Below are 23,229 nucleotides of genomic sequence, written 5' to 3'. Positions count from 1 at the left end.
GCTGCTCAATTCACCATAGCCAGATTGTGGAACCAACCTAGATGCCCTTCAGTTGATGAATGGATAAAGAAACTGTGGCATATATATACAATGGAATATTACTCAGCCATGAAGAATGATAAAATTATGGCATTTGCAAGCAAATGAACGAAATTGGAGAATATCATGCTAAGTGAGATAAGCCAATCTCAAAAAACCAAAGGAAGAATGATCTCGCTGATAAGTGGATGATGTACATAATGGGGCGTGGGAGGGGTTAGTTTTAGGGTTAGAGTGAGGGTTAGGGAGGGGGGCAAGAATGGGGGAAGGAAGGACTGTATAGAGGGAAAAGAGGGATGGGAGGGGTGGGGAGAAGGGGAAAAAATTAACAGAATGAATCAACCAACATCACCCTATGTAAACGTATGATTACACAAGTGGTATGCCTTTACTCTATGTACAAACAGAGAAAGAACATGTATCCCATTTGTTCACAATAAAAAAAATAACATAAAATTAAAAAAAAAAAAAAAAAGAAATAACAGAGCTGGTGCTGGGGTTGTGGCTCAGTGGTGGAGCCCTCCCCTACCATGTGTGAGGACCAAGGTTCAGTCCTCAGCACCACATCAAAAAGAAAAAAATAGATAAGGGTATTTTGTCCACCTAAAAAATATTTTAAAAAGCAATAACAGGTCTAAATAGGAATAAAAATTTTAATTGAAAAGAGCATTATAGTACATAGTTGGAGAAAAAACTAGAGAAAGCTTTTTTTTTTTTAAATGATGCTTACTCATTAATTAATGGGTGGAAAATAGGAATGACATCTTGGAGTCTTTGGATTAAATTTTACTCTACTTTGTAGCATTAAAATTATCTCATATGTAGACTTAAAGTGGAAAAAAATACCAAAACTTGGTGATATATAGTATTATAATATCTATATTTAGATATGCATTTATTTTTGGTACTAGAAATTGAACCCAGGGTGCTTAACCACTGAGCCACATCCCCAACTCTATGCAAACACACTAATTGTAGGACTTCAAATCTATTCATAGTGATTCTACTACCAGTGGTTTTCAACCTCTAACCTACTTCAGAGTGATTTGGAAAACCTGTTATTAAAAGCAGATTACTGGTCTCCATACCCAAAGTTTCTGATTCAGTATGTCTGGGTGGAACATTAGAATTGTTTTTTTTTTTTTTTTTTTTTTTTTGCAGGGGGCTTGAGTACTAGGGATTGAACTCAGGGGCCAATTCTCAGGTGATGCTGATGCTTCTGGTTTGACCAGGGACCATGTTTTGAGAACCCCTGCTGCAGACTTCTGAATAATATTGGGAATTAATTGTTGATACACCTTATTTTAATACCTTCAAAGTAAAGACAGAATATCTTGGAGAGATTTTAACCCTTGACATTCACTGAATTCTCTTTCTCAGAAGAAATTTAAAAGAATAGGCCAAGTTTCTATAATACAACTCAAGGAAATAAAAGTGTGCCTACTACAGTAGAAGAACTCCTACCAGGAGTGTAGTTGGTTAGTTATTTTTAAGTTGGTATTACAGATGTATTGGATTACTTGGGTGAACCTAATACTCACAGACATTAGTCTGTACGTCATATAGATAGAATGTATAACATTACATAATCCATTTAGATTCAGCTAATAGAGGGTTGATCCCTGATAACAAGAAAAAACAGGTGATCCTTAGAAGCCTCCATGGAAACTGCCACCTCACATATCTTCTTCAAAAAATATATGAAACATAAGGAAAAAATAGGAGTCACTGAAGAAAATACTAAGATTCCTATTACTACCCTATTGTCAAGTGCTTGCAAGTACATTCAGATGTAGTTCACAGCATAACACCTAAAAGCACAATTACCAAAGTAAATAGTAAATTAAATATAATAAGCTTTTATTAAATTAATATAGTACATAGGATAGATAACATATCTCAGTCAAAAGTGATGGTCCTTTTATCACTGTTGTAAAAATCAATATATGGAAGACATGCAATGGCAAGTTCATCTTTTCTACATCCTTTAAGACAACATTTATGTGAGAATCCTCTGCGTTTTCTTTGAGGATGATTTCCCCAAAATAAACTCTGCAATGTTTTAATTTTATTTTTGCTTTTCTTCTGAAATTTTATACTCTTATGAATATATGAATTAACATCATGTGATGAAAAAAATTCTCTTATGTTTTCAGGGGACCAGTCGTCGTCGTCTATATACTGACTATCAGATAATGGAGGTATCTTCAAATTATTTGTTGCTTCTCCCTGAGAGGTAGAAGTAGAGGCTGTTGAGAAACAAGAAAAAAAAATCTTATTAAAGTTTTCCCTGAGTTTGACATTAAATTATAGGAATAACAAAAATCAGCTAATTATTAAAAAACAATCACACTTTAAATAAAGAATAGAAAGTATGCTTATTCAAAGGTAATATATATTTTAACTAAAATAGTTGTAAGATTTTTCTACAAAAAGGCCAGAATCGTTGAACATTTTTGTTATAACATTTTTAACTGTAATTACATTCATGTGTCATACAATTTAGCATTTTACAGTATGTAAATCAGTGGCTTTTAATATATTTACAGGGTTATACAACCATTATTACCATCTAAATCCAGAACATATCTATCACCCCCACACCAAGACAAAACAAAACAAACAAACAAAAAAACCCAACAACCAGCAGTCACTATTACCAGGTATTGCCATTTCTTTCTCCTCCAAGCTCTTGGCAACCACTCATCTATTTTGTTTCTTTAGATTTGCCTACTCTGTATATTTCATATAAATGGAAGCATATACTACGTGACTGTTTGTGTCCAGTTTCTTTCATTTAGTATAACGTTTTCTATGTTCACCATGTAGCATATCTTCATTTCTGTATGTCTGAAAAAGTTTCCATGGTAGAGATATTCCATAGTACATTGTGTTTATCCATTTATCTCCTATCACTGATGAACATTTAAGTAGTCTTCACTTTTGGGCTAACACAAAAAGCACTGTTATGAACATTCACATATAAGTTTTTATGTGTACATACTTTCAATTCTTTTGGCTATATACATAGGAATGGAACTTCTGGAGCACATAGGAATTTTAACTTTTTGAGGAACTGGCAAACTTTTCCACAGCAACTACACCACTTCACAATCTTAACACAGACAAAATAGTATTCCAATTTCTACATATTGTCACCAACACTTGATAGTTTCCATTTTCTGATACAGTTGTCCTAATGGACTTGAAATGTTATCTCATTGATTTTTTAATTTATTTTTACCTAATGTTTAATGATATCGAGCAATCTTTTTATATGCTCATTGGATATCTTCTTTGGATCAATGTCCATTTAAACCCTTGGTCCATTTTCTAAATTGGGTTGTCTTTTTATGGATGTTTTTATAACTAAGCAGTCATTAGAAACAATTTTGTTCTTCATCAAAATATAAAGAAATGGGAAGTGGTTTATGCTCAAGGAACAACAAATGATCTGAGTTTTGCTGTTATGGTGCTCTTACTTATTCAACATCATTGGATATTATCCACAAGGAACCAAAATAACTCCAGAAGACAATTATTTGGAGACTTGTCAGACTTCAATCATGACACTTACCAATCTGCAGATCTTCTAGGAAGATATATTGGTCAATAGCCTTCACTGTAGATCCAACCCCTATGTAGCATGACATTCAGGTGGTGGCACAGGTATCTCTGGCAGCTTTTAACTAAGTGTATTGTGGGAATCAGGAGCACAAAGTGGAGAGAAAATATTTGAAAATCTTTAAGTTTGATTAGAAAAGGAGCACATGTAAAATTGGGGCCATGGAAGGCATGGTTGCTGAAGAGATTACCACCACTAAAAGCTAAGTACTTTGGACAGAGACAATAGTAAAGACGCCATGAGGACATCTCAGGAAGCAGTAGACCATACTCATGGCAGGATCAAGGGTCAGGTAAGAGTTAAAACTCATATGAGAAGAGACCTTGCTCACACAGAGAGGCTAGGAAGTTGTTTCCCCAGGATTTGATTCACTGTGCTCAGAGACACTCAGAGGTTGCTATAACCATGAAGCAAGGGGGACCAGCTACTACACAAATTGGCAGCAGGCTTTGACATTGTCTACACGGTCCTGGTTGTGCAGGAATGTAGGATAATGGAGTGAAGGGATCACAGAGGCTTCTGTCAAGATTTCAAAGGAAGGCCTGGAAGGTCAAGCAAAGTAATAGCAGGATCGGAATCCTTGTGTGAAGCCCACAGGAATATGGAGATGTAAGAATGAAGCCAAAATTGAGGACAATCCCAGAGAACCCTGTAGAACCTTCATGGATAAGGAACTCAGCTGAAGGTGAGCACTGCTCCAAAGGAGGCAGATCTGGAGCCCGAAGAAGGCTGTATACTGGAAGAAACAGGGACCCAGGGGAGACAGGTCCAAAGTAGACTCTAAGAATGGAGACTACATGGGACTAAAGATACCAGCAGAAAGTGGGAGCACATGACATTCCCGACATTAGGCAGGACCAGCTACACTGAGTGAGGCCAGCGGGGCAGAGGACAGACAGACAATGACAATCCAAAATTCCTTCATTCTTCCCTACCCATCCCCCTCTATGGATCAGCATCCACTTATCAAGGAAAACATTTGGCCTTTGTTTTTTTTGGATTGGCTTATTTCACTTAGCATGATATTCTCTAGTTCCATCCATTTATCTGCAAATGTAATAATTTCATTCTTCTTTATGGCTGAGTAATATTCCATTGTGTATATGTACCACAGTTTCTTTATCCATTCATCTGTTTAAGGGCACCTAGGTTGGTTCCACAGTTGAGCTATTGTATATTGAGCTGCTATAAACATTGATGTGGCTGCATCACTATAATATGTAGATTTTAAGTCCTTTGGGTATAAACTGGGGAGTGGGATAGTTGAGTCAAAGGGTGGTTACATTCCAAGTGTTCTGAGGAATCTCCATACTGTTTTCCAAATGGTTATACTAATTTGCAGTCCTACCAGCAACGTATGAGTGTATCTTTTTTCCAACATCCTTGCCAACATTTATCTTTACTTGTATTCTTGATAATTGCCATTCTGACTGGAGTGAGATGAAATCTTAAGAGTAGTTTTGATTTGCATATCTCTAACTGCTAGAGATGATGAACATTTTTTTATATGTTTGTTGAACGACTGTATTTCTTCTTCTGTGAAGTGCCTATTCAGTTCCTTAGACCATTTATTGATTGGGTTATTTATTTTATGGTGTTCAAATTTTATAATCCAATGTTTTAAAATATGTAAGAAAAGATATAAGTTGGCAATTAATTGCTCACTCAGTTTGTTATTTGATATCCAGAAAAATACGATATAATATATTGTGGTTAAGGTTTGTTTGAAGTGAATAAAGAATGTATAATTAAAAAAAAATGAAGCCAAAGCTGGAATGGATGCCCTGAGAATTAAGAGATGAAGAGATGCCAGGTACATGGAATGTTTGCTCAGGAAATCTGAAGGATTTGGACAGAGCCAGCTGAAGAGAGAGGCCATACGGGCTGTACCCTGCAAGGCCACAGGGTAGGGCTGCCCAAGTCACATCTTGCCACATGTGGCCCAGGTTCCAGACATGTAGTTATAGGACTTAATGTTTATCAGGCTTGGTTTTGGTCTTGCTTCTTTCTATGTCTCTTTTCTTCCCTTTAGGGATGGGAAAGTTTACTCTGTGCCACTACATATTGGATATATGTTACTTGTCTTGAGTATTAGTTGAGACTTTGGAATTGAGGACTTTTGAGAAATACGGGAACTGTTAGGATTATGAAGACTCTTGGAGATGTACAAATGCATGTTGCACTATGAGATGAGAATGAGGTCTTGGAGGCCAGGGGTACAATATTATGGTTTGGACATGAGCGCCCCCTGCCAAAAGCTCAAGTGTTGGAAACATCATCTCCAGTGTGGAAATGTTCAGAGGTGAAAACATTAGATTATGAGAGTTGTAACCTCACCAACCTTCTTGAAAGATTTTCTTCACTTGGTTTCCAGGACACCACATTCTCTTTTCTTCCTACCTGACTAGCTATCCCCTTTTCTATCTTCTTTGCAAATTCTTCCTCCATGATTTTAAATTATTTTTGTCTCCTAAGGTTCATTTCTTGGTGTTCTTTTCTATCTATATTTGCTCTTGGTAATCTCCCTTAATCTTATGGCTCAAAAATCATCTATGTAACTATAACTCCTAAATTTCTACCTTCAAACAAGATTTCTCTTCTAAACTCTAGATTCATATAGAATATTCCCTATTCAACATTTCTACCTCAGTATTTCTCACTTAAACAAACTCAATAGATTTAAAATTCTTCCTGAACTTTTAAAACTATGTCCAGAACTGAATTATTAATATTGTCTTCCAAACCTGTTCCACTTGAAGCCTGGTCAATCTTGGTTAATGGAAACCCCGTCCTTCCAGGTAGTCCACATAAAAACTTTAGAATCACTTTTTATGTTTAAAAGTCATTATTTATTTCTTTTTGCTCATTTCTCACATCAAATCTTCCCAAATATATCTAGATTATAACAGTTTTCACTACTTCCACTGCTACAAACTCTAAGACCCTCATTAGCAGACCTCTCTGCTTCTACTGTTGAGAACAGATTTATTCTCAACATAGTTGGCAGAGTGAGCCCTTTGAAATATCAATCATGTCACTTCACTGCTCAAAAATATGTAATTACTCCCTGTATCAGTCAGAGTAAAATATAAAGTCTTTTAAAAGCCTAAAAGATCCCATTTTAACTTTCCTGACTGATATTTCTCTGACCTATCTTCTACTACTTTCATCTACTCTCTCTGTTCCAGTCATCCCAGCCTACTTGCTGTTTCCTGTATGTACCAGGCAAAAATGTCTTTGCTCAGTATTTCCCTTTAAGTACTCTTGCCCAGATAGCCCCTTGCCACCTGTGTCTTAATCCATTTTTGTTGCTTTAAACAGAATACCTGATACTAGGTAATTTAAAATGAACATAAATTTATGTATCTAATGGTTCTTGGGGGCTAGAAAATCCAAAAGCCATGATACCAGCACCTGTGAGAGCCATCATGCTGCATCATCCCATGGATAGTAGGTAGAGTGGCAAGAGGAGGCAGGAACAAGAGAGCAAGAGGGGAATGAACTTGCTTTTACGTATAATTCACTCTTGTGATAATCCACTCCCTTGATAATAATGTTAACGTCATTAATCCATTAATGAGGGCAGACCCCTTTTAACCTAATCACCTCTTATTAAGTGGTACCACCAACATTGTTGCATTGGGGAGTAAGTTTACAACATTTGAACTTTGATGGACACATTCAAACCACAGAAATATTCTTTCTCAAATATCACCTTTTCAATGAGTCCTACTCTGATCACCTTTCAATCTGTGTACTCTTTGTCCCCATTACCGTATTTATTTTTTATTTTTCTGTAGCCATTATTATCTTCTAATATTTCCTTATTTACTACACTTAATATTTATGCAAGTTCCATGAGGCAGAATCTTTGTTTTGACCAATTATGTATCCCAAGGATCTAGAACAATGCCTTATACTTAGTTGGTATTCCATAAGTATTTGCTGAATTAATTAATAAAAATTTAAAAATCATACTATACATAAGAATGCAAAAAGAAGTCCTTAATAATTTCAGCCCTACACATAATTATTAAAATAAAGCTCTTAGCAAGTTTCCGTGTCTTAGTAAAGATTATATAGCATGAACCTACAAATGTTTTATACCTAATGGAGAAATTTAAATGCAAGCTCTTTAAGACTGGAGACAAGACACTATTTATTATCACTACTTAACATGCTTAGACAATCTAGCCAACTCTATATGGAAAGAAAAAAATGGTAGCAGGTTAAGAAAGAAATTGATAAAACTATCATTTGCAAATGATAGAAAACCTATACAATCAGAAAACTATTAGAACCATGAAAATATTTCAGCATGGTTTCTGGATCAATTTCAACCTTTCAACTGAGTTTTTCTAACCAATGATCACTAATGAAAAAGTCTAATTCACAACTATTTATAATTGCATCAAAACAGTGTTAAGTATTGACAACAAATAATACAGAAAGTCTACATGGAGAAAACTTAAAAATCCTGATAACAGACATTTCATGTTTTTGATTAAGATGAATTTAATGTTATAAAGATGTTAATTCTCTTCAAATTCAGCTCTACATTCCACGTGCATCCCAATTAAAATTTCAGATGATTTTTTAAAAAAATAAACATACCATTAATTATATATAGGAAAGAATAAAGGTTGGAGATTAACTTGGCCAATCTTAAGGGAACAAAATTTTAAAAAGGTAAAACTTTAGACTTGCCCCCACAGATAAATGACATACTACAGAGTTATAGTGTTAGAAACAGTATAGTAATATTACAAGGTCAAACAAATAGACCAGCAAAATAGAATAGGAAACTCAGTCAAATTTAATAAATGATAAAGGTGGGCCCCTGTAAAGCAATGGGAAAAAATGATTGGTAAAAGTGTTCAGAAAACTAGCTGCCTATATAGAGAAAAATAAGACTTGTTGAGAAAACTAATACAAGATAGTATCCCTACCTTGACCAGAACCAAAAATGAACCCCAAAAGAATTAAGGACATAATGTGGAAAGTAAAAGTACTACTACCATATTTGAATAACTGTTAAATATCAAATGAATAACTAAAATTCCCCCCAACAAAAAACAGCCAAATTAAACAAAACAAAAACAGAAATATTTCAGAAAGAGAAAAACCAAAGGGCTAAGATGCATGTGAAGATATGTTCAAAACAAGAGCAAACTGAGGAAAAAATGAGTAGTGTTAGAAGCAATGTGCTAAATGTTCACATGACGACAATAAGATAGAGATCTTAAATTCAATTTATATATATATAAAAGATACACAGGAAGCAATGCATAATTTGAAAAAAAACTTATAAAAACAAGCATACATAAAAAATAGTATTGGAAAAGTTGTCTATGAGAGGAGGGGAATGGAAGTAGAAAAGGGGGTTAAGTGAAGACAATGATGCTCTGATATACTGTACAGATTACTTATGCTTTTCTATCTTCACTACTCTGTTAACCTTATGAAGGCAGGAGCCTTAACTGTTTCCTCTTATATCCCAAGCACCAAGAGAATGTGTAGCACATAACAGTTACTCAGATGTTTTTAAATTAGGCTGGTGCAGTGGCACATATCTATAATCCCAGCCCAGGAGGTAGGTCCAGATGCCTGGGAACATCGCAGAGGAGGGCTGCCCAGTCCATGTGGTAGTTCTGGACTGAAGGGACTTCTCAGAGGGGAGCTGCCCAGAGAAACGTCACCACCATGTGAGTCTTCCCTGCTGGGCAAGACTTTCCCACCAGGGCGGTAGTGTCAGACACACAGGCCCAGACCAGCCATGCCCCAGCCCGCAGTCTAGATCTCCTTTGGCTGACCATCAGTCAACAAGTGAAGGTGCCTCTGCCCACTAGTAGGGAATATACCCCACCTGAAGGCCACCACCCCTAGAGAGGCAGATTTTTTGTGGAGCATTGCATTAGGAAGTTCCTCCAAAACTTCAGGCTACTGAAGGCTAGGAGGTGAGATACTGGAAATCTACAGAGACACTATAAGTCAATAGAGGAAATCTAGAGTTTCACTACTAGAGGGGTAGATACCTGACCAAAATGAGAAAACAAGGAAAGAAAATGTCCCAAACAAACCTAGATGCTACATCAATAAAATCCAATGACAGCATGGCAGAAGAAAGGTTAGAAAGGGAGTTCAGAATGTACATAATTAAAATGATCAGAGAAGCAAGCGATGAGATGAAAGAACAAATGCAGGCTTTGAATGATTGCACCACACAACAGTTGAAAGAGCAAATATAGGAAGAAAAAGATCATTTCAATAAAGAGTTAGAGATACTGAAAAAAACAAACAAACAGAAATCCTTGAAATAAACCAAGTTAAAAACTCCATAGAAAGCATAACCAATAGGATAGAACACCTGGAAGACAGAACCTCAGACATTGAAGAAAAAATATTTAATCCTGAAAGCAAAGTTGACCAGAGAAGATGGTAAGAAATCATGAACAGAATCTACAAGAATTATGGGATATTATGAAAAGGTTAAATTTAAGAATTATTGGGATTGAGGAAGGCTTAGAGAAACAAACCAAAGGAATGAATGATATATTCAATGAAGTAATATCAGAAAAATTTCCAAATATGAAGAATGAAATGAAAATCAAGTACCAGAGGCTTATAGGACTCCAAATATACAAAATTACAACAGACCCACACCAAGGCATATTATAATGAAAATACCTAACATACAGAATAAAGACAGAATTTTAAAGGCTGCAAGAGAAAAGAATCAAAGTATATTCAGAGGGAAACAATACAGATATCAGCATATTTTTCAACCCAGACCCTAAAAGCAAGAAGGGCCTGGAACAACATTTTTCAGCCCTGAAAGAAAACAGATGCCAACCAAGAATCTTAACCCAGCAAAACTTACCTTCAGATTTGATGAAATAAAATCCTTCCATGATAAACAAAAGCTAAAGGAATTTACAAAAAGAAAGCCGGCATTACAGAACATTCTCAGCAAAATACTCCATGAGGAAGAGATAAAAAACAACGATGCAAATCAGCAAAGGAAGGAACTACCCTAAAGGAATAGCCAAATAAAGGAGAAACCAAGATGTGTCAAAAACCAAAAATGAGCCCAAATGACTGGGAATACAAATCATATCTCAATAATAACCCTGAATGTTAATGGCCTGAACTCATCAATCAAAGACATAGACTGGCAGATTAGATTAAAAAGAAAGATTCAACAATATGCTGCCTGCAAGAGACTCATCTCATAGAAAGAGATACCCACAGACTAACGGTGAAAAGATGAGAAAAAACACACCATGCACATGGACTCAGCAAAAAAGCCAGAGTATCCATCCTTATATCAGATAATGTGGACTTCAAGCCAGTTAGTTAGAAAGGATAAAGAATGACATTTCATACTGCTTAAGGGAAGCATAAATCAGCAAAACATAACAATCATAAATATCTGTGCCCCAAACTGTGGCTCATCCATGTACATCAAACAAATCCTTCTCAATGCCAGAAATCAAATAGACCACAACACAATAATACTAGGTGACTTTAACACACCTCACCCCACTGGACAGATCTTCCAAACAAAAATTGAACAAAGAAACCACAGAACTCAATAACACAATCAATAATTTAGACTTAACAGACATATATAGAGTATTTCATCCATCAACAAGTGAATACACTTTCTTCTCAGCAGCACATGGATCCTTCTCTAAAATAGATCATATGTTATGCCTCAAAGCTACTCTTAGCAAATACAAAAAAATAGAGATACTACTTTTCATTCTATCAGATCATAATGGAATGAAATTAGAAATCAATGATAAAATAAAAAACAGAAACTTCTCCAACACCTGGAGACTAAATAATACACTATTGAATGATGCATGAAAAACAGAAGACATCAGGGGAGAGATAAAAAAAAAATAGAGGTAAATGAGAAAAACAATACAACATATCAAAATCTCTGGGACTCTATGAAAGTACTAAGAGAAAAATTCATTGCATGGAGCGCATTCAATAAAAGAAGAAAGAGTCAACAAATAAACAACCTAAAATTAAAGCTCAAAGCCCTAGAAAAAGAAGAAAATATCAACACCAAAAGTAGTAGAAGACAGGAAATAATTAAAATCAGAGCTGAAATAAATAATTGAAACAAAAGAAACAATTGAAAAAATTGACAAAGTTGCTTCTTTGAAAAAATAAACAAATTGACAAACCCTTAGCCACACTAACAAAGGAGAGAGAAAACTCAAATTACTAAAATTCAGAAAGAACAAGGAAATATCACAACAGACTGATTGAAATATAAAACATAATTAGAAGTTATTTTGAAAATCTATACTCCAACAAAATAGAAATTCTCAAAGAAATCAATAGGTTTCTAGAGACATATGAATTACCTAAACTGAATGAGGAGGACATACACAATTTAAATAGCTCAATTTCAAGTAATGAAATAGAAGAAGTCTCAAAAACCTACCAACAAAGAAAAGTCCGGGACCAGATGGGTTCTCAGCTGAATTCTACAAAATCTTTAGAGAAGAACTCATTCCAATACTCCTCAAAGTATTCCATGAAATAGAAGAGGAGGGAACCCTTCCAAATTCATTCTATGAAGCCAATATTACTCTGATACCTAAACCAGACAGAGACACATCCAGGAAAGAAAATTTCAGACCAATATCCTTAATGAACATTGACGCAAAAATTCTCAACAAAATTTTAGCAAATCGCATACAAAATTATATTAAAAAGATAATGCACCACAATCAAGTGAGTTTTATCCCAGGGATGCAAGGTTGGTTCAACATATGGAAATCAATAAATGTCATTCACCATATCAACAGACTTAAAGTCAAGAATCACATGATTATTTTGATAGATGTAGAAAAAGCATTTGATAAAATACAGCACCCCTTCATGCTCAAAACACTAGAAAAAATAGGGAACATTCCTTAACATTGTAAAGGCCATCTATGCTAAGCCCATGGACAATATCATTCTAAATGGTGAAAAACTGAAAGCATTCTCCCTAAAAACTGCAACAAGGCAGAGATGCCCTCTTTCACCACTTCTATTCAACACTGTCCTTGAAACTATAGCCAGAAAAATTAGACAGACCAAAGAAATTAAAGGGATATGAATAGGAAAAGAAGAACTCAGACTGTCCCTATTTGCTGATGACATGATTATATATTTAGAGGAACCAGGAAATTCCACTAGAAAACTTTTAGAACTCATAAGGGAATTCAGTAAAGTAGCAGGTTACAAGATCAATGCTCATAAATGTAATTAATTTTTATACATAAGTGATGACTCCTCAGAAAGAGAAGTAGGAAAATTACCCCATTCACAATAGCTTTGAAAAAAATAAAATACTTGGGAATCAATCTCACAAAAGAGGTGAAAGACCTCTACAATGAGAACTACAGAATACTTAAGAAAGAAATTAAAGAAAACCTTAGAAGATGGAAAGATCTCCCATGATCTTGGATAGGCAGAATTGATATTGTCAAAATGGCCATACTACCAAAAGTGCTATACAGATTCAATGCAATTCCAATTAAAATCCCAATGACGTACCTCACAGAAATAGAGCAAGCAATTATGAAATTCATCTGGAAGAATAAGAAACACAGAATAGCTAAAGCAATCCTTGGCAGGAAGAGTGAAGCAAGGGGTATCACAATACTGGAACTTCAACTATACTACAAAGCAATAGTAACAAAAACGGCATGGTATTGTACCAAAATAGGTAGATCAGTGGTACAGAATAGAGGACATGGACACAAACCCAAATAAATACAATTTTCTCATATTAGACAAAGGTGCCAAAAACATGCAATGGAGAAAAGATAGCCTCTTCAACAAATGGTCCTGGGAAAACTGGAAATCCATGTGCAGCAGAATGAAACTAAACCCCTATCTCTCACCCTTCACAAACTCAACTCAAAATGGATCAAGGACCTTGGAATCACACAAGAGACCCTGCATCTTACAGAAGAAAAAGTAGGTCCAAATCTTCAACATGTCGGCTTAGGATCAGACTTCCTTAACAGGACTCCCATAGCACAAGAAATAAAAGCAAGAATCAACAACTGGGATAGGTTCAAACTAAAAAGCTTTCTCTCAGCAAAGGAAACTATCAGCAATGTGAAGAAAGAGCCTAAGAGGTGGGAGAAAATCTTTGCCACTCATACTTCAGATAGAGCACTAATCTCCAGAATATATAAAGAACTCAAAAAACTCTGCAACAAGAATATAAATAACCCAATCAACAAATGGGCTAAGGAAATGAACAGACACTTCACAGAAGATCTACAAGCAATCAACAGATATAAGAAAAAATGTTCAACATCTCTGGTAATAAGAGAAATGCAAATCAAAACTACCCTAAGATTCCATCTCACCCCAATTAGAATGGCGATTATCAAGAATACAAGCAACAACAGGTGTTGGAGAGGATGTGGGGAAAAAGGTACACTCATACATTGCTGGTGGGGTTGCAAATGAGTGTAGCCACTCTGGAAAACAGTGTGGAGATTCCTTAGAAAACTTGGAAAGGAACCACCATTTGACCCAGCAATTCCACCCCTAGGCCTGTACCCAAAGGACTTAAAATCAGCATACTAGAGTGATGCAGCAACATCAATGTTTATAGCTGCTCAATTCACAATAGCCAGATTGTGTAAACAATCTAGATGCCCTTCAATTGATGAATGGATAAAGAAACTGGTATATATACACAATGGAACATTACTCAGTCATAAAGAATAATAAAATTATGGCATTTGCAGGCAAATGGATGAAATTGGAGAATATTATGTTAAGTGAGATAAGCCAATCTGAAAAAAACCAAAGGAGGAATGATCTCTCTGATAAGTGGATGATGATACATAATGAGGGGTGGGAGGGAGGCGAGAATGGAGGAAGGAGGGACTGTATAGAGGGAAAAGAGGGGTGGGAGGTGTGGTGGGGGAAGGAAAAAACAACAGAAAGAATCAAACACCATTACCCTATGTAAATGTATGATTATACAAATCGTATGCCTCTACTTCACGTACAAAGAGAGAAACAAGATGTACCCCATTTGTTTACAATAAAAATAAATTTTTAAAAAATCAAGCAGTCATTAAAAAATAAATTTTTCTATTTACTTCAAAAAAAATGTAGAAAGGACTATGGGTGTGGCTCAGTGGTAAAGTTCCCCTGGGCTCAACAATCCTCAGTACCATTTTTTTAAAAAAAAATTGTTTTATTAATATGTAAAGAGAGGAACCCTATGTAGACTAGTTGTGATGATATCTAAAATTACAAACAGATAACCAAGAATAGATGAATAAGACCAAGAATAAGGGAATTTGATCAATCTAACTGGGAAGGATTATGAAAAGCTGATGTTGAAACATCTGGCTACACTCAGCCATAGTTTAGAAGTATGATATCTCTTTCATGGGGCAACATTCTGGGTAGGTCTTAGAGACACAGTCCACACACCCACTAACAAGAAGCACACAATTTCAGATTCAAGTTTTGTATGAGTAGCTTAAAAAAAAAAAGTACTTTTTAATATCAGTGTACACACTATCTTTTCCTGTGTCAGATTCAAACAGATCCCTAGAAGATTAAAATTGTGGAGAGCTGACTTGATCTAACATAGTAATGTGTCCTGTTGGTAACAGCTAAATAAAAATTAATAAATGTTTTAGCTACACCATATGTAAAATAAATGGCATAATTATATTATCAATACTGGAAACCTATACATTTCAATTTCTAAATTATTCATTGTAAATTAATAGGATAGAATAAAATGACATCTTCCCTTACAGACTAGTAACTCTTACATTTTTGATATACATTCAAGCAGATTTTTCTTTCTTCCACACAGTTCAAAACAATGGTGGCACATGATATTTCCACCTCGGCAGATTATCCTTTACCTGATAGTTGCCATATTAACAGGCTTAATGGTTGTGACAATTCTGAAACAGTATCAGACACACTTGCAACCCTAGTTCCATTGCAGGTTCCCTCTCATTGATTTAATATCATTTATTCCTCTAAGAAATTATAAATAACAGCAGATCATCTTCAGAGTAGGCTTTGTTGAGAAAAGGGATTCCAAACTTTCTTTAAACAAATTTGAGCTTGAAGGTGTGAAGGTGAAATTTGGCTACGGTGTAGGTAGTGAGAAATCAGCATTTGATGTGAGAGAAATGTACATTCAATGAAGCCAAAAGGGAAGACCCTCTCTGTACATGAAAGCAAGCTTGGACTAATTGATAGCTGAGGTTCATAGGGCAGAGAATTTGGAAAGCACATGTTACTGATGCAGGTAGTAGTTTCTCACTGAATTCTCTGTCAGAATATGAAATCTAATGAAATGCCTGAAAGACTGCACCAATGACAGAGTTTTCTTTGAATTAATGTAATAGTAAACCTAAAATAAAAGAAAGTGGAAGAAAGAAAAAGAGGAAGGAAGAAAACAGAGAGAAGGTGAACTGGACCTTGTTATTTAAATATTGCCCACCAACTTGTAGCATCAGCATCACCCAAAGCACTTGTTGAAAATGTGAAATCTCAGACCCCACCACTGACTTAGATTCTGTATATTCTATATCAACAGAATTTCCAGGTGATTCATATGAACATTAAATCTGAGAATCACTGAACTAAATCAGAAGTAGAAGACTTTGGGGAGAGAGACTTTCTCCTTTGCAAGAGAAGGACAAGATAAGTTTATTTGTAATTAAGTTTGATGGAGTAAAATAATCAAGATTTAGTCTGATAGCTTCTGTCTCAAAGTTTTCAATCCCTTAACTGCTATAGTTGAATTACTCCATTCTTCCAACCAGCCATCCCTTCATTCATTCATCACTCACTTAAAAAGTTAAATTAATGAGTGCTTAAAATGTGCCAGTACTGTATGTTTCAGTCATCTACATTAGTGTTTATTTTTGTCATGATCATTGACTCTTTCCTAAATTTTAGTTGACTTTTGCAAGAGTTGTCCAAAAATCAAGGGCATTACTTTAAAAGGCAATAATTTCAATGACTGTGCTGTGAATAGAATATGAACCAAGTGCATTTTCTATTAAAACAGCAAATCATATAAGAACTAAAATACGTTAGTCACAAAATGTAAAAATGTATTTGGAAGACACTGATAGGTGTGACACAAGAATATTCTCCTGAAGACTGCTTGAAAGCTTAAGGTACAAATTAAATATACTAAGCACAGATGATATGCTAAGCCCTTTCCTAGGCATTTCAGATAAGAGCATGAATGAGATAGTCCCCATAATATGTTGTGGTATGCATGGCTGGCTTTATAGGTGTGAAATCTGTGCAGCTGCCCAAGCTATGCAAAGTTCTTTTGTTGCAGCCTTGAAATTCTCAATAACTTAATCTTTGAAGTAGTAGGTGAAGTGTAAGTACATGAACTTTCAAGTGAAGTCTGATGGGAGAATAATAGATCATTAGCGTTGAGTAGAGGCAATGCCAACAAGAACGGATAAAAGCTTTGCATTTTAGTACATTTGGCTCTTTTCTTCTTTTACAACAGTGGATTGGGCATTGGAATGGGCCAATTATGTAACCAGTCCTAATGATAGTCAAATAAAACTACTGCATGGGCCACATACTGGAGCAGAATAGAGCATGAAGCAATGGACAGGGAAAATATCTATGGTGGGCTGTGAAGGACAAAAAGAAGGTGCCGGACGATAAGGTCCCACCAGCAAGGTGAAGCTGGGGGGGGGGGGGGGGCGGGGAGGAGGAACAGTGTTCTTATAAAATTGTGTACACTAATATGTATATACATTTATTTTCCCTAAGATTTTTTAAAAAAAGAAGTCTTCTCATATAGAGATTTAATATATTCTCAATAAACTGCCTTTTAAAATTTTTTATTTACCTGTGTACTAGGCACAAATTCCTCTTCCTGCACAAGCTCACTATCTCGCAGAGCAAGCTCGAGGATAAAGAATGTACTCAGGTAAACAAACATGCCTTGGTTTAGATTTTTTACCTGGGCTTGTGACCTTTTTCCAGTCAGTGAAAGGGGTTTGCGGGCTTTGGAAATTGCTGAAGTCTTCAATCTTCTCTGAAGCCTGGGGAATCTTCTCTGAAGCCTGGGGAATCTTCTCTGAAGCCTGGGGAATCAACTCTGTAAAAGGGGCTTCCTCCTCAAGCCGGAACAGGCTCCAGTTAGTAGTGCCACAGAGTTTTTCTATTTCTTTCACCAGGTACCTGCCGCACAGCCTCCTGGTTCTGCTTAAGTCTGCCCCCAGTTGACAGGAGAACCGAAGCACCAGGAACCCAAACCACATCAGATATAAGCCAAAGAGATGCATCATCCCTGAATCCTCCAGCAAGGTACTGGTGCCACTGCAACGGCTGGCTGGCTGGTTGCCCGCCTGTCCCGCCCCGTCCCCATTTGCGCATGCGTCCCAGTGGTCTTCACAGCATCGGCAGGCCTCCTGGTGGACTTGGGTTCTTCCTCCAGCCCTTTGGAAATCCGGGGTGATAAACTTCAGCTCTCAAAGAACCTGGAATACCCCTTCTCCTTTAGATTCACTTTTTTTTTTTTTTTTTTTTTTTTTGCCTTTCTCATGGGGAGTATTTTAATGCAACCTAACAACACTAGACCCCTGTTAACAGAAAATGTAGCCATGAAACAGGTTGCTGCCTTCTTGTAAACATAATATGATGGTGTTTTTACTGTAAATATGAAATCATCTGTGATTGTAGCATGAGTTGAAAATTAATTCTTTTCTGCCAAAGATGTATTCTTGTCCTATTTAAAAAAAAAAAAAATTTTTAAGTTGTAGATGGGCACAAAACCTTTTATTTATTTATTTTTATGTGGTGCTGAGGGTCAATCCCAGTGCCTCACATGCTAGGCAAGTACTCTACCTCTGAGCTACAGCCCCAACCCCTCCTTGTTCTATTTTATTAACAGTATGATTACTTCAGTTGTTTTTTCATCTTCTAACATAATAATGATTGTAACATGTTTATCACTTTAATCAACAAAAGCACAGGCTACATTTCCTAAACAAGTACATATTTAAGTGACAAAATAATTTTAGTGACTTGTCAATTTTAACACCATTCAAACATAAAAATCACAAACCATGCAGTGATCTAGTTGAGTACTTTTTGGGTGCTATTCAAATGGCCTTTGCTCACAAGCAAACTGTGAAAAAAATCTAACTTGAATTTTTCTCCCCAAAGGAATTCAAACACTTTGAGACCAGTTTCTATCATGCTTCTAAGAGATTGAAATAACAGTTTTAAGTGCCTAAGTGAATTATTCTCAGAAATTGTTTCTGTGTGTACCAAGTATGAATTATAAACACACTCCCTTGTGTGCAAGAAATATCCACTAACTTCACTTTAATAAACCAACTATACATCAAAACTCTAGCACTGCAAGAAAAATTATTCTAAAGACATTTAAATTCAGTTCTGACATTTTTCTGTGCCTTGAAACCTGGGAGATTTACACCATATTTTCAAATCAGTACAGTTTCATAGTCCTCCCAGGTTCCAAAGAAAACACCTTAAGGAATTGCTTGTATTGCCCAAAACTCAGTGTTAGCTTCCCTTACTGTGGGCAGGGAAAAACTAACCGAAGTTGGGTGTTTATTCATTAGGACACTATACACATCCCATTCCAAGTCACCCAGATCACTAAGAACAACCACATTCTATATTGAGATAAACATTTCTTGAAAAATAACCTTCTCTATTTACTATAAAAATTAAATATTTCCATGATGGTAGCATGAGTTAAAATTAATCTTTTCTACCACAGAAGTATCCTAGTCCTATTTTATCAATGATATAATCACATTAATTACTTTTTAATCTTAAAAAATTACAAAAGACAAGTCCCTATTCCACTGTGCAAAAAAGTAAATTTTATCTTTTATTTGGAACTCAGGGTGTTTACTAGTTTCTTTAAAGTACCCCAAATTACTAGAAGTCCTCCAGTTTCCCTGAGGGAACAGAGATAATCTAGGCAGAACACAAACAAAAGAAGCTTATAAATATGTGGTCCTATTTGCATTACAAAGCACACTGTATGATTAGATTGCTATCTAGTGTGCCCGTGGCCAAGAATACTGTGCTATATGAAAATGATAAAACATTTTCTCTCCCACACAAAACACATAGAAGATAGGAAGTTTATCATAAATGTTTTAATTTTTTTGGAATAACATGCATCAGCAACATACTCTCTGGGTTACAGGTTTCTACTGCTTTTTCTTTACTTTTGTGGTGTGTGTGTGTGTTCTACATCACTAAACATAAAGAATACAGTCATGTAGAAAAAGAAATGAATGCCCACGGAAGAAGGCATTTGAAACTCTAAAACAAGCAAAGGTCAAAAGATAAGGATGCAAGGATATATGGTGCGTGAGGAGAGGGGAGGAGAGTAAACAAAACTGAGGAAGACACTTACTAGTGGAGGTGGGTGGGGAAGGGGTGGAGCTGGAACTTTGGCTCAGGAGCTGAGCTAGATCTCAAAAAATATAAAAGCCTGGTTGAGCCAGCAGGGGAAAGCTGCCTGAAGCCCAGAGGAAGACACACACAGAACCAGGTCAATAGGCAAGACCTCTGTAGTCCCCCAGTAGGGTTGAAAAGCCCAGAGCAGGAGAGACCAGACCCAGGATGGCAAGCATGTTCTTGTCCTACCTGCTAGGAGTCTGGCTGCTGCTGGCACAGTTTCCAATGGAGACCACTGCCAATTCACTGAGCCGACGAGTGTTCAAACATTTTTGTGCCGTAGGTTTTAGTCGCTTTGAATTAGCATGCAGGTCAGGCTGGCAGAGAGACTCAAGTATCCACGAGGAAGTGACACTGCAAGAAGGATCACTATCAGGTGAGAGCTGCCAGCCCTCTCTTCTGTCTTTCTGCACTGAACATTAGAGGCTCTCCAGCTATAGAGTGGCTGAATTTCCACTGTGGGGCCTCTGCTGGAGATGTCATTTCTATCTGTGCTCAGCCCTACTCTGCAGATGCAGATTCATCCAAATGTGGATTTCTCACCAAAGGGAGGGAAGGCTGAGGAAATGTGGAACAGGCACACCAGAGGCACTGTGTGCCCTTTCATCTGTCAGTCAGGTTGACAGGGTATGAAAAAACAGAGCCCCAGCAGGAGGAGAAGCTGCCCAAAGACCAATGGAGGAGGGTCACACTCAGGACTGTTTTGATGTTCCATTATAGGAAGGCAACCATGCTTCTGTTTCTCAATAGGAAAACCCTTGCCGTTTGCCTGACTCTACTTGACATAAATATTCACACCACTCTTCCTCTACTCTTTCAACCTCACAGACATCCCTGCGGTCTTCAGCTACAGAGATGTACAAGCCTTAAAAACATTGTCAGAGTCCAATCCTGATTTTCCACAGGACCTGAAGGCAGCATTTTCTGACAGTTGGTCAGTATTGAGAAACCTACAACATTCAAAAGACCGGGGGCATTTTCTCCATTTGTTCGCCAGAATTTGCTGTTATCTTAACTGTGCAAAGAATGTTAAGTATCACGCTTGTGGTAACAATGGCAATCATTTTGGTATGTAATCTTGATTTGCATTCTCAATTATAACAACTCTGAAACACAAGTCAGGTGATCATTAAAATTATGAGCAATTTTTCTTGGTGTATTATTTGCATTTTCACTTTTCTGAAAGGAACAGTGTCCCCAGAACTGTCATTTGTGCCATCATGTAATCCTTGTTAGGAAAGTGGGCTTTATGACTTCTCTTGTTAATCCTATAATAATATTATTGCATTTAATTCCACAGATTTCAAAATGATTAAAGTGTTTATGAGACAACCAGTACTGTGACTCATTTTTACACTGTCTACCTCCAAAAGGAAGAAGGCAACAAAGTTCTTTCATAGACAATATCAGCATAGATCAGTTGAACATAAACCACAGGCTTCTCAAATTTCTGCTCCTGTCAAAATGTACACACTTTGTCTTACTGACGTGTTCTGTGCCACCTACCAGAGTGTACACTAAATCTGTGTAATTTGGATTTTTATGCCCAAAGGTACTTGAGCCTTTTCAATGTAGGGCTCTTTCATGTTTGGAAGTGACCCAAGTATGTACTTTGAAATGATAAAGACTTGGTCCTGAGACATTGTTTCTGTGTGCAACAGGCATGAATTCATCAGCACAGCACTCACAGGCAAAAAGAAAACAAAGGATTCTCACATTTAGCTCTGTTTTGAACCATGGGTTACTAGCACCAAAGTATCAAGACTCCCGTGGTCCTCAGTGTACAGTGGTTTGTGCTGCAACACTCTTACTGATACTGTTCATGATCTTCTAAACTCAGTGCTTGTCTCTTTTCCTGGGTACAGGTGAATTTTGCCAAAAGTGGCTTTCTGTTCTGTAGTGTACTTACTACAAGTCTCCATCTGAAGAGGTGAATCTTCAATTCTCCATAACACCACCACAGAGCAGTGCATGGTAAAAGCCAGGGCTAGAGCTACATATAAAGGTAAAGATGCTGGTACAAAGATAGAAGAAAAATCAATTTATTTCTCTCTCTCTCTCTTTTTCCCTTTGTGTTTTACCTGTGACAGATATTTGTGTGAACTCCTGGCTGAACAGGCATTTAAAATAAGAAGTGCAGGTTGAAGAAGATTCTCTTTGGCTCTTCTGATATTTGACATATTTGGGCTAATTATTGGTGTATACATAAAAGGTGTTTTTGACAGGAATGTTCTTTCCAATATTAATATGGAAAGTCAAGAGTTCCAAAAAACAAATCATTCTTGATAAAGAAGAATAATATTGGGGATTCAATTTTCTAATTTGAAAACATTGCACAAAGGTACTATAGACAAAAGCATCAGGCAAATTATGTCCTACATAGATGGAGGTGGAAGAGTTAATGAGTGTGTTGCAGGATTCTTGCACAGAAAGACAAGAAACTTGGGCTTTCAGCAGAAAGCAGTGTTCATTAGTGCTAGCACCAGTCCAGCAGATTCTTATTCAAAAGGTTAAACCTGAAAGTCACAAGGTGTTGCCTTATATACACTCTGTTAGTCCCCCCTTTACATGTTAACCCTTTTGTCTCCCCTACACGATACCTATGATTGGATATTGTATACTGTAGTGTTGCAACAGCTGTAACAGAGCTACACTTAACACAGGTGCAAAAGTCATGAATGTGCACATATATACTCACTGTGGCATGTTGCCTGACAAAGTCATGCATGCACCCATAGCTACTAAATGTAGTAAGGGGAGACTCCTTAATACGTTCCCCACTTTTAGGTTCAAAATCTCTCAGAGTCAAAGAGCATCCTCCTGATTCCATAACATCAAGATATGTGTTGCTCTTTTCCTTTCAACCATAGCCTCCGTGAAACTGGAAAGAGATCTTATGACCAGGGTAACAGGCATGGTAGGAATAAGCAGGCCTCTAGCAAATAATTCCTTGGGTTCCAACCTTTCGAGGTCTGGAGTGGGTCGTGAGCAATCTTTCTCATACAATCTGTGATTTATTCTATGACCTTGCCTTCATCATATATTTGTAAACAACAGTTCTC

The 23,229-nt window shown here is 36.6% G+C and overlaps 2 protein-coding genes across 2 annotated transcripts; one reads left to right on the top strand and one right to left on the bottom strand.

The window, feature by feature from the left end:
* Positions 1 to 1,938: 1,938 nt before the first annotated feature.
* Positions 1,939 to 18,006, bottom strand: Insl6 (insulin like 6). Its single transcript, XM_047524020.1, has 3 exons — positions 17,806 to 18,006; positions 17,682 to 17,763; positions 1,939 to 2,288 (listed from the first exon to the last, which is right to left on the bottom strand). Exons 1-3 carry the CDS (start codon positions 18,004 to 18,006, stop codon positions 1,939 to 1,941), a joined length of 633 nt encoding a protein of 210 aa, XP_047379976.1.
* A 2,311-nt stretch (positions 18,007 to 20,317) lies between these two features.
* On the top strand, positions 20,318 to 21,265 carry Insl4 (insulin like 4). Its single transcript, XM_047524062.1, has 2 exons — positions 20,318 to 20,543; positions 20,996 to 21,265. Exons 1-2 carry the CDS (start codon positions 20,333 to 20,335, stop codon positions 21,241 to 21,243), a joined length of 459 nt encoding a protein of 152 aa, XP_047380018.1. The 5' UTR covers positions 20,318 to 20,332; the 3' UTR covers positions 21,244 to 21,265.
* The last annotated feature ends 1,964 nt before the right edge of the window (positions 21,266 to 23,229 follow it).

This window comes from Sciurus carolinensis, chromosome 14 (genome assembly GCF_902686445.1).
Source record: "Sciurus carolinensis chromosome 14, mSciCar1.2, whole genome shotgun sequence".
Classification (NCBI taxonomy): Eukaryota; Metazoa; Chordata; class Mammalia; order Rodentia; family Sciuridae; genus Sciurus; species Sciurus carolinensis.
This window is presented reverse-complemented; position numbering and strand designations above follow the sequence as displayed.

Coding starts and splice junctions, on each gene's coding strand:
- Insl6 (XM_047524020.1), bottom strand. CDS start 18,006: ATGCATCTCTTTGGCTTATATCTGATGTGGTTTGGGTTCCTGGTGCTT. Junction 17,764..17,805: donor TTACAGAGTTGATTCCCCAG/GCTTCAGAGAAG, acceptor AAGATTCCCCAG/GCTTCAGAGAAGATTGAAGA. Junction 2,289..17,681: donor GAAAAAGGTCACAAGCCCAG/GTAAAAAATCTA, acceptor GTTTCTCAACAG/CCTCTACTTCTACCTCTCAG.
- Insl4 (XM_047524062.1), top strand. CDS start 20,333: ATGGCAAGCATGTTCTTGTCCTACCTGCTAGGAGTCTGGCTGCTGCTG. Junction 20,544..20,995: donor GCAAGAAGGATCACTATCAG/GTGAGAGCTGCC, acceptor TCAACCTCACAG/ACATCCCTGCGGTCTTCAGC.